Consider the following 12,078-nt stretch of genomic DNA (forward strand, 5'->3'; position numbering starts at 1 on the left):
GAGCCCCACTCATTGTGGGGTTTCAGTAGCTAGGAGGTTAACTGTACAGTGTCATTGAACCACAACTATGACCACGAATTACCCTAGTTTTTTCTATATTTCCATATTTCTCTTTCAAATAATATTTTTACAAAGGTTTAATCGAAATAAATTAATGTGGAAATAATTTGCTCTGATGCATTTAAAATATTTTGAAGGAAATCAACTTTATATAAGGCACTTACAAAATTACAACATACATTTTAATGGGGTGGAGGGAATCAAAGATTCTGGTTTTTGCAGTGCTGTTTACACAAAGTTCATTATAACATTTATTTTTCAGTTCTTAATTTGCTAAATACCACTTTGGATTTTAGTAGAAGTGTTTTAATTTACAAAGTAAAAATCTAAGGTGGATTTTTTTAACCTGATTTCCGTAAGAAGTCCTTCAGATCCTCCTTCAAAGATTCAATCCGAACCTCAGATTTGTGAAGGCAAGTCTGGAAATTAGACATAGAGTGTGAAGACTTTCTTCGTTAGTCATAAAATAACAGAACAAACCAGACAACTCTTCAATTTGTGGCACAGGGAGAAAGTGAGGACTGCTGATGCAGGAGATCAGAGTCAAAACATGTAGCGCTGGAAAAGCACAGCCAGTCAGGCAGCATCCAAGAAGTAGGAGTCGACGTTTCGAGCACACATTTTTCCTGATGACGTTTCCTCAAAACGTCAACTCTCCTGCTCCACGGATACTGCCTGGTCGGCTGTGTTTTTCTAGCACTGTACTTTTTTACTTCAATTTGCGGCACAGTCAGTACTAAGAATGTGCAACTCAAGGAAAAAATGTGCATCTGTTCCGAACACACAGTATACTGCAAATATCATTTTGACTCTTCCATTGGTCACAAATGACAATCAGAGTATCCAACATGATAAATAGAATGTTAAGCTCCAACTCCACAATTATGTACTATGAATCAGTACTTGGTAAATTATGCTGGAAAATATACCTTAAAATGTAAGTGTCACCAAACAGACAGAGAATTCTATACCACAAACAAGGCGGCAGTTTGGTCTAGCGCAAACTTAGTCCCATACTGTTGTCATTATGGCCAATAACATTCGTTGTCCCTTTCTACATAAATCAACTTCGCTTTTTAAATATGCTGCATAAAACATGCTCTCATCTGCACCACTTTGAACAGTTTTTGGTTTCAACAATGATGAATAATATTACTATTTGCACATTTTCAGTTTTTTACTCACATTCAAAGGATATTGGTAATACAAAGAACCAGGTCTGGTGAAGCTACTGGGTCTCATAACTAACAACATTTGATTAAATAATACCTATAATGTAGTAAAACATGCCAAGACACTTCACAAATAAAATTTGACAGTAAGGCACATACAGAGGCAGGGTGGTTCAGTGTGGGGATTTTAAAGTTTAGGGTCTAGGCAGCTGCCAACTATGTGGCAATTAAAATTAATATCCATAATTAAAGCATCTCAATTGTGTTGTGCAATGCTCACTGAATTTTAAATGTATTTGATGATTCATCTCAAAATAATAGTCTGATTCCTCCAACTGGTTGATTGCAGTTGTATCCTCAAGAAACCTCACGCAATTTTTTTTGAGCATTGTTGTGTATCCCCTTTTAAAAGATCAAAATATATAAATCTACAAAATCCATTATGTTAAAATTACTTGTTTGCGACAGTTGCATGTTCTTGTCTTGTCCACTTTTGCCTACTGCAGGACAGATGGCCTACTCATTTGTATAACGAATTTTAAAAATTGCATTTTAGCAATTGGTGTCTGTCTTAAGGATATCTTTTTGATTCCAGGGTGATTCTGGGAAGCATTGGATAGCGAGTTCAGCATGTGACTGCCGGGGTGGTGTAAACTAGTCACTCATGTCATTATAAGGCAATTTTGGGCATCCCACTTGTATAATTATTTTTCTGTGGTTGCACATGTGGTGCATGTTTTATGAACTGGAGGTCCTTATGGCACACAGTGTGGCTGATCTGTGATTTCATAATAGTCACACATGCAGTCAATCACATCCTTCACCTGTGAGAAGCCAACCAAAGCCACCTGCAAATCTCTGCCCATTCTAATTGATTCAGTCACTAGAAAAATGGATTAAAAAGCCAACTTTAATACATTTCTATAGTACATTTAGTGGCTGCTAAAAAATATTAAACAGGCCAACAAACAGGACTGTGATTATCAGGACATTATTTAACAATAATTTTCCAGAAACATGTTCAGAAGTCAAAGTCAGCCAGACAATCAATACCTCAGGTACCTCCTAATGAGACTGGAATGTTAACTATTGTGTCTCTAAGGAAACGACTCTAAGGAAAATCCCAATATAAAAGTTTTGCAAGTTACTCCTATCCTGTAAAATGATGTGATTGTGACTTTCCACTTTACCACTTCGATGGACCATAGATAGTTGTTTATCTGCAATAGAAGCCTTTGTCTTGATTGTAACAGATTCCCCCTTCACAGAAACCTCAACTCACCATGATGAAATCAACTGCTTTAATGATACAATTTCAAAAAAACAGTTAGGTAGGAGGTCAACACTGCTGCACACAACATCCATCAAAACACCTAAATCCGGACACAAAGGAGAAGCTAGGAGAAAGTGAGGACTGCAGATGCTGGAGATCAGAGTCAAGAGTGTGGTGCTGGAAAAGCACAACAGGTCAGACGGCATCCGAGGAGCAGGAGAATCGACGTTTCAGGCCAAAGCCCTTCATCAGGAATGAGGCATGTGGTCTGGGCGGCTGAGAGATAAATGGGAAGGGGGTGGGGCTGAGGTTGCAATAGGAGAATGAAGGCGGGGGGAGAAGGTGATCGGTCAGAGAGGAGGATGGAGCGCAGAGATGGGAAAGGTGATGGACAGGTCCTTGACCAGGATCCTTTAGATCCTGTTGGTGACGAACACCATTCATGTTAATTTTGCATGGTAACAACACAGAACAGTTGGTTTTGGTTGTTGCTTAAACTTCTCAGATAGCTTACCTTTCCACTCAAAAAGATCAATGCCAACAAGATAAAGTAGCCTATTTCACTGGTACCGAGGCACAGAGGTCAGTATGCCCTCACCACATCACCCTTTATTTATATGTGCACGATACCTTAACTCTGACTAACCAGCACCAAGCCAGTCCCTCGACTGAGGAGATCTTCTGGATCTCCTGATTTCCTTATTTTTGCCTTTTTCTCTTTATGTGCACTATTGTTATGAAGTTGAAGGTATGTATTGTATCTTTAAGGGAGAGAGAATGGTGTTCTGAACTGAGAGATTATAAGCACCTGTATATATGACTAGATAGCAGTACCAGAGTGTAAAATTTAAAGATCTAACATTTGGCAGTGAAATGAATACCTGAGTTTTGGTTGCTGATTTGATAACAATTCAAATTTAACCAGTCTAAATTATGCCCCAGCATGCTAAAACCCAACTGTTTAATGTTCACTTTTAGAGTTAAGAAATAAATTGATATTATTTTCATTAAATAGTAGAATTTGGGAGTTCTCTGTCACTCATATTTTAACAGATTATGAGGCGAGGCATGCTTTTCTGGGTGTTTGGTTTAATTAACGGAGGGGTTCACCTTGTGTTATAACACTATAAATGGGCTGTGACCAGCCAGCTCAAACAAGTCCCCAGACTGAGGAGATCTTCTGAATCTCTTTTTTTATTTTATTTAACAATACACTTTACAAAACAATTAACATTAACAGTTGTGTCCAGAGAAATAACAATTTACAAGGGAGAGGAATGGCAAAGCCAGGCCCCAAATCCTACCATTCGACCAGTTTTCAGGGAAATGAGGACAAACCTTAAATCCCAATCTCCGGTTTATCACCTCCCCACCCTCTCCCCCCCCCGCCCCCACCCCCACCACCACACTACCACCTGACAGCAGCAATGCTTATTTTTTCCAGCACCCATTTCGTGTGTGTGCAGGCGTCGGACACATAGAAAAACAGCAAGTGTGTAAATCTTTATCGATATTCCACCACCAGGAAAACACCCGAGTGGCCAGTGACAAGCAGTGCCCTTAATCTCCTGTTTATTTTTTTTTGATAAGTAGTGCCCTTCTTAAAGGGCAATGCTGCATGATCAAACAGTGAAGGGAAGCCTCCTGTTTTTTTCCACACTACCACATAACAGCGGTAGTACTTATTTTTCCCTGACACACATGTCATGTGTGTAGGTTTCAGACACAGTGAAGAACAACAAGTATGCAAATTTTTATTTATATTCCACCATCAGGAAGAAAGGAAACACCCGAGTGGCCAGTGGCAAGCAGTGCCCTTCATCTCCTGTTTATATCTGTCAGCTAGGCCTCCTGTTTAGCCCAGGTTAACAAACCTAATCAAGGATTCCATGGTCAAGGAGTTCCAACTGGTCCTGCTTCCATTCACTACATACCCCATCAAATTCATTCCATTCTCCATTGACTACAGTAGCAGCAATGTGCACAAAATGAACTGCAGCAACTCCCCCAAGTCCTTTCAACAGCACCTGCAAAACTTGCAACCTCTCCTATCTAAAAGGACAATGACACCAGGTGCCTGGGATCACCAGGACCTGCCAGTTCCACTCCAAGCCACACACCATTCTAATGTAAACCTGTATCCTTCACAGTCACTGGATCACAATCTCAGAATTCCCTTTATATACCAACACCCCAAGGATTGCAGGGTTAAAGAAGATAGTGCATACCACATTCTTGAGTGTGACTGGGGATGGGCAATAAATGCTAACCTAGACATGAACATACCCATGAATACTTTATTTTTAAATTTAAAAAGCACATTGTTTCGACAACGAAGTAGCTGTGATATATAAGTGCTTATGAAAATTTCTTGCCGATATTTATTCAGTTCCTCCTGCTGCCTCAATGCTGTCATCTTGCTTTCCCTGGAGTGCTTCTGAATTCTTGAATGCAGTATAATACCAAATGTTGACACCAATGTCCTTTCCTCAATGGTGCAATATTCTGGCACTAGAAAATCCAGAATTTGAAAAGGACTAATTGCCTAGATGAGCATTCAAATTTTACTTAGTTTGAAATGCCAGGTTTTTTGCATGGAGAAGTAAAATTGGTAACACAGAACAAAAACAGAGAGTGCAGGAGAAACTCAGCAGATCTGGTAATACCTGTACAGAGGAAAAAAGAGTTAACATTTTACGTCCAGTGACCCTTTGCTAGAAATGAAAATAATTGGGATCAGGTGGTATTTATGTTGATGACAAGATGGCAATTGTGAATAGAATACATTAAGACATTACATGGAACATGGAACATTCCTTGTTCCAGATCCCTCCCTACTACTCTTCCTCTGGTACACTGATGGTATAATTAGTGATGTTACACATTAGATTACTTACAGTGTGGAAACAGGCCCTTCGGCCCAACAAGTCCACACCAACCCGCCGAAGCGCAACTCACCCAGACCCATTACCTTACATTTACCCCTTCACCTAACAATTTAGCATGCCAATTCACCTAACCTGCACAGCTTTGGACAGTGGGAGGAAACCCACGCAGACAAGGGGAGCAGACACGGGGAGAATGTGCAAACTCCACAAAGTCAGTCACCTGAGGTGGGAACTGAACCCAGGTCTCTGGCACTGTGAGGCAGCAGTGCTAACCACTGTGCCACCGTGCCGCCCAAGCGGTGTCTTCCCTATCTCAGCCAGAATTCAAAAACTTTATCAATCTTGCTTCCAATTTCCACCCTACTCTAATCTTCACCTAGTTTATCACAGCTTCTTCCCTTCCTCGGCATCTCTGCTTACATTATTTGGGATAAGCTGGCCACTGATATCCATGGTCAAGGAGACTGTGATGTTAGAAAAGCACAGCTGGTCAGGCAGCATCCAAGGAGAAGGAGAGTCGATGTTTTGAGATAAGCCCTTCATCAGGAATGAGGAATAAGCCTCAAAACATCAATTCTGCTGCTCCTTGGTGCTGCCTGACCAACTGTGCTTTTCCAGCACCACACTCTTTGACTGTGATCTCCAGCATCTGCAGTCATCACTTTCTCCACTGATATCTATTACAAACTCAGTGGCTCCCAGAGTTGTCTTGACTCTACATCCCCACACTCTGCTTCCTCTAAGAATGCAAGGCCTCAGAAATGGCCATCTTAATCCTCAACCAAGTATTCTCTGCTACTGTGGTTGACAGTGCCCTCAGCCATTTCGGATCCATTTCCTGCATTTCTGCCCTCACCATTCCTATTCCCTTTCACAACAATAGGGTCTCCTTAGTTCTCACATTCCACCTCACTAGCTTCTGTATACAAAGGATCAGAATCTGCCATTTGCACTACCTCCAATAGGTGCCACCACTAGACACATACTCCCCTCCCCTCCCACTGCATTTTCACAGTGACTGTTCCCTCTAAGACACCTTAGTCCGCTTCTCCCATGCAATCGCAGAAGGTGTAACCCTTGCCTGTTTATCTCCTTGACCCTCGCTATCCAAGACACTGAACGTACCTTTCAGGTGAAGCAGCGATTTACCTGCACCTCATTCATTCTAGCCTTGTGAATTCACTGCTCAAAATGTGGTCTCCTGTACATTGGCTTTGCCGAACATCTATGCTTGGTCTATAAATGACCCTATCTTTTCAGTTGCCTGCTACTTCAACACACCACAGTGTTCCATGCCAACATTTGTGTCAGGTCTGCTGCAGAGCTCCAGGGAGGCTCTACGTAAGCTAGAGGTACAATACATCATCTTCCACCTAGGTACCTTACAACCTTCGAGACTCAACATTAAGTTTAACAATTTCAGAACATTAATACCCTTCTCTCTGTTCATTACCCTTCCCCCACACTGTTTGTTCCTATGGGTTGCTCCCCATACAGTGAAGTAATTTTCAACCATTAACACTTTTCGTTAACAACCTACTTAGCATGCACCTCCATCTCTCAGCTTATCATAGGATCATAGAGTGCAGATAGAGGCCATTTATGGTTGCAGGGGAAGCTGCCTGGAGGTTTGCTCGGAGGGTTAGTGGGGAGAGTGGCACGAATTAAGGATTGGCGACGACAGGGGTGGGGAGAATCCGTAGAGTGCAGACAGCCTATCAAGTCTGCACTGATATTTGAGGACCCACACCATTCCCCCACCTTATACCTGTAACCTTACATGGGGTTTTACCACATCGCTAACTCACCTAACTTGTACATCCCTGAACACCAGGGCAATTTAGTAAGGTGAATGCACCAACCAGCACATCATTGGACTGTGGGAGGCAACCTGAGCACCAGAGAAAAACCCCATTGACATGGGGAGAACTTGCAAACTCCATACAGTCCCCAAAGACTGGATTCAAATCCGAGTCCCCAACACTGTGAGGCAGTAGAGCTAACCACTGTGCCAACCATCTTCATCATCAGCAATCATTATGTTTGTCAATATTTTTCCTCTCTCTCTGGGAGCCACCTCCACATATTCTATTCATTCCCCCAACCCATTTTCAGCATGAAGAGTTCCCTTTCCTTGTTATTTTCACTTCTGATGGAGGGTCACTGGACATGAAACATTAACTGTTTCTCTCTACAGGTGCTGCCAAACCTGCTGTATTTCTCCAGTGCTTTGTACTTTAGTTTCAGATTGCAACATTTGCAGTTCTTTGGTTTTATTTTGATAACAGAAAAAAAAGATAAGTAGCAAATATCTTCAAAATCATATTTCAATTAAAATTTAGTGCAAAACTTTAAAAAATTTAAATAAATTGTAAGTATACATACTATCAAAAACAGATATAATCATACAGTTTTCAGAAACAATACTAAAGGCAAAAAAGTGCTTTTACTCATCACAAACTGCTTGACTTGTATTTCATTCTACAACTCTCCAAACATAGTCATCGCGCTGGTGTTGCTGCCTTACTAAGCCATCCGTAAACACTTCCGCCAACTCCAATTAGACCCCACCACCATGAATATCTTCCCATCCCCACCCCTCTCTGCATTCCGAAAGGACCGTTCCCTTCGCCAATCCTTGGTTCGTGCCACTCTCCCCACCAACCCCCCTGAACCTCCAGGTGGCTTTCCCTGCAACCGTCAAAAAATGCAAAACCTGCCAGCACACCACCCCATCCAGGGCCCCAAACAGTCCTTCCAGGTGTGACAGAGATTCACCTGCCTCTCCTTCAACCTAGTTTATTGTATCCAGTGCTCCCAATGTGGTCTTCACTGCATCGGGGAGACCAAACAGAAACTTGGGCATGTTTAGTCGAGCATCTCAGCCACGCCCGCAGGGATTAACCTGACCTCCCAGTCACTGCCGATTTTAATTCCCCTTCCCACTCCCTTTCTGATATGACCATCCTAGGCCTCCTCCACTGTCACAATGAATCAAACTGCAAAATTGGAGAAACACTATCTCACCTTCTGCATGGGCAGCCTACAACCCAGAGAACTCAACATTGAGTTCTCCAATTTCGAATAACCTCCCTTCCCATCTGTGACTTCCCCATCATCTCCCTTTTCCCTTCCGCTCCTCCAATTCACATTTCTTTCCAGCCACCAACCAGATTCATTCCTCCCATTGACCAACCGCATCATACCCTCTACCTGTGCTCACCTCATCCCCCCCCTCCCTTCCCCCACCTTAACTACAGCTCCCCTTAAACCCACTTCCAATCCTGAAGAAGGATGACACCCAAAACAATGACTTCTCCGCCTCTTGACGCTGCCTGGCTTGCTGTGTTCTTCCAACCTCCCACTTGTCTAACTTGGATTCCAGCATCTGCAGACTTTTTTGTCTCTTACTAAGAGATAACAGACATCAACACAAAGTGAATTTATAAACACCATAAACAATGACTCAGTTTTTAAAAAAAGTGATTTTTGTGGCCTTTTAATGCAACAAATTCACTTTGAAATTCCTCCAAACTAAAGGAGTTGCCATGGGCACCCGCATGGGCCCCAGCTATGCCTGCCTCTTCGTAGGATACGTGGAACAGTCCATCTTCCGCAACTACACTGGCACCACCCCCCACCTTTTCCTCCGCTACATCGATGACTGTATCGGCGCTGCCTCGTGCTCCCACGAGGAGGTTGAACAGTTCATCAACTTTACTAACACCTTCCATCCCGACCTGAAATTCACCTGGACTGTCTCAGACTCCTCCCTCCCCTTCCTAGACCTTTCCATTTCTATCTCGGGCAACCGACTCAACACAGACATCTATTATAAACCGACTGACTCCCACAGCTACCTGGACTACACCTCCTCCCACCCTGCCCCCTGTAAAAACGCCATCCCATATTCCCAATTCCTTCGTCTCCGCCGCATCTGCTCCCAGGAGGACCAGTTCCAACACCGCACAGCCCAGATGGCCTCCTTCTTCAAGGACCGCAGATTCCCCCCAGACGTGATCGACGATGCCCTCCACCGCATCTCCTCCACTTCCCGCTCCTCCGCCCTTGAGCCCCGCTCCTCCAACCGCCACCAAGACAGAACCCCACTGGTTCTCACCTACCACCCCACCAACCTCCGCATACAACGTATCATCCACCGCCATTTCCGCCACCTCCAAACGGACCCCACCACCAAGGATATATTTCCCTCCCCTCCCCTATCAGCGTTCCGCAAGGACCACTCCCTTCGTGACTCCCTCGTCAGATCCACACCCCCCACCAACCCAACCTCCACCCCCGGCACCTTCCCCTGCAACCGCAGGAAATGTAAAACCTGCGCCCACACCTCCACACTCACTTCCCTCCAAGGCCCCTAGGGATCCTTCCATATCCGCCACAAGTTCACCTGTACCTCCACACACATCATCTATTGCATCCGCTGCACCCGATGTGGCCTCCTCTATATTGGTGAGACAGGCCGCTTACTTGCGGAACGCTTCAGAGAACACCTCCGGGCCGCCTGAACCAACCAACCCAATCACCCCGTGGCTCAACACTTTAACTCTCCCTCCCACTCCACCGAGGACATGCAGGTCCTTGGACTCCTCCACCGGCAGAACACAACTACACGACGGCTGGAGGAGGAGCGCCTCATCTTCCGCCTGGGAACCCTCCAACCACAAGGTATGAATTCAGATTTCTCCAGTTTCCTCATTTCCCCTCCCCCCACCTTGTCTCAGTTGGTTCCCTCAACTCAGCACCGCCCTCCTAACCTGCAATCCTCTTCCTGACCTCTCCGCCCCCACCCCACTCCGGCCTATCACCCTCACCTTGACCTCCATCCACCTATCCCACCTCCATCGCCCCTCCCCCTCCTCCCTACCTTTTATCTTAGCCTGCTTGGCTCTCTCTCTCTTATTCCTGATGAAGGGCTTATGCTCGAAACGTCGAATTCTCTATTCCTGAGATGCTGCCTGGCCTGCTGTGCTTTGACCAGCAACACATTTGCAGCAGTCACTTTGAAATTAGTCAATTGTGCAATTCAACAGCAGGTAACAAGAAAGCACCACTGAAGCAGGGGCTGTCCAAAGTATTTTGGTGAACGATTACTTTGGTGGGACTGCATTTATAGAATTTAAATCCCGTTCCATTTGATCTGAAAACAAGATGAACAGAACTTGGTGATCAGATGTTTTTCCAATAATATTGATAATCTAGCAGTCAGGCAACAGCGTTGTGAACCATCCTTTCTAAATCTGCGGAATCACAACACCCAAACAAATCACTAGCATATATCTTTATGCCGGTTTCCAGGGCCAAATTCACAAGAACGGAGGCAATCGTTTACGCCCAGAATTAAAGCATTTTAGAAAAAGGGATGGGGCCACGGAAATGAGGCCATCAGACGATTTTCTTAATAATGTAAACAGTCGCCACATTTTTTTTATATCAGAAGCAAACACGAATTTAAAAACCTTCAAACTCGAAGTGGTCTGGGATGAGAAAACAGTGAGTTTGCTGTAAATGCACAACAAGGTGCATCAAGGATGTTTTGTTTTGTTTAGAAAAGTGCATTGAGGATGGAGGTGATCCCCCGTCCCCAGGCTCCGCCCAAACCTGAGCTTCTGAAGAGAGGGGTGCAGCTTCCTCTCTGCCCGCAATGGATTTTGCAACAATTCCATGTGGATCAAGGTTTAATTTCGGGGCATTTATTTCACTTTCTCTGTGGATCTCTCTCTCTCTATCTATCTATCAGGAAGGTGGGGGGTCTCGGCCTGGGATCAGACTGTTCGTTGTCGCCTCCCTCCTCCTCCTCCTCCCCCCCGGTCTCTCATGGCCAGCTGGCCGGCCCCGGGCTCTCTTCGGGACTCACCCTCGCCTCTCGCTCCAGCTCCGAGTGTAGTTTCGAGCCTCGGAGCCGCTGCACGATGTGAGCGATGGTGACCGAGAGCTGCCGCTGCACCGAATCTGGCTCCATCTTCCGCCGGCTCCGACTCCGTTACCGGGCAACCAACCGTCACGGCGCGCGCCACCGGCCCGCCCGCGCAACCTTCCAGAGTGCAGAGCGAGCGCGGGCAGCTGCTTCTCAGCAGTGCTGCACCCCCCGGCCACGGACGCTCCACACGTACACAGCAACCCCTGGAGCATTGCAAAATTATTCCTGAAGTCATGCAAATTACCCTCACCACTGCAGGACTGGAACTTGCCCCAACATTGTAAACTATACAGTCACTTAGTTGTGGAGCACTGCAGCTCATCCGCCCCAAAATCCTAGATCAATGCGGCTTACCTACTATTCTTCCCAGTACTACAAACCACCATCACAACCTTGCCTCAACTGCTGGAAATCACCCTTCCCCAAAGCACCAAGGCCCACTGCCCTACCATCGCTTTCCCACCAACCCCACATAATTGTGCGAGTTCCCCATTACTCACTTCTGAATCACCCACCACAGCACTCAATTGACTGCTGCTTCTTCCCAGTGCAGATTAATCCTTACAAATAGATCCTGACTAGCACTATCCTTTGCTCTAAAGTTCACATTTACTCCAAAATAAACCCAGATCTTCTTTTAGAATTCCTTCAGTGGGGAAACAGGTCCTTTGGCACACTGAGTCACCCACCTAGACCCATACTCTAGTCCCACATTTACCCCTGACTAATGAACCTAGCCTACACACC

The 12,078-nt window shown here is 44.9% G+C and overlaps 1 protein-coding gene across 6 annotated transcripts in view; it reads right to left on the bottom strand.

The window, feature by feature from the left end:
* The window catches only part of tbc1d19 (TBC1 domain family, member 19), a 109,052-nt gene extending 97,544 nt beyond the window's left edge, over positions 1-11,508 (bottom strand). For all 6 annotated transcript variants that reach the window (XM_060831318.1, XM_060831336.1, XM_060831353.1 and 3 more), the window contains exons 1-2: positions 11,269-11,508; positions 407-479 (exon numbers count right to left, since the gene is read on the bottom strand). In XM_060831318.1, the coding sequence (XP_060687301.1) occupies positions 407-479; positions 11,269-11,373 (178 nt within the window). In that variant the 5' untranslated portion in view covers positions 11,374-11,508. The remainder of the gene's footprint in view (positions 1-406; positions 480-11,268) is intronic.
* Between the last annotated feature and the right edge of the window lie 570 nt (positions 11,509-12,078).

This window comes from Hemiscyllium ocellatum, chromosome 1 (assembly GCF_020745735.1).
Source record: "Hemiscyllium ocellatum isolate sHemOce1 chromosome 1, sHemOce1.pat.X.cur, whole genome shotgun sequence".
Classification (NCBI taxonomy): domain Eukaryota; kingdom Metazoa; phylum Chordata; class Chondrichthyes; order Orectolobiformes; family Hemiscylliidae; genus Hemiscyllium; species Hemiscyllium ocellatum.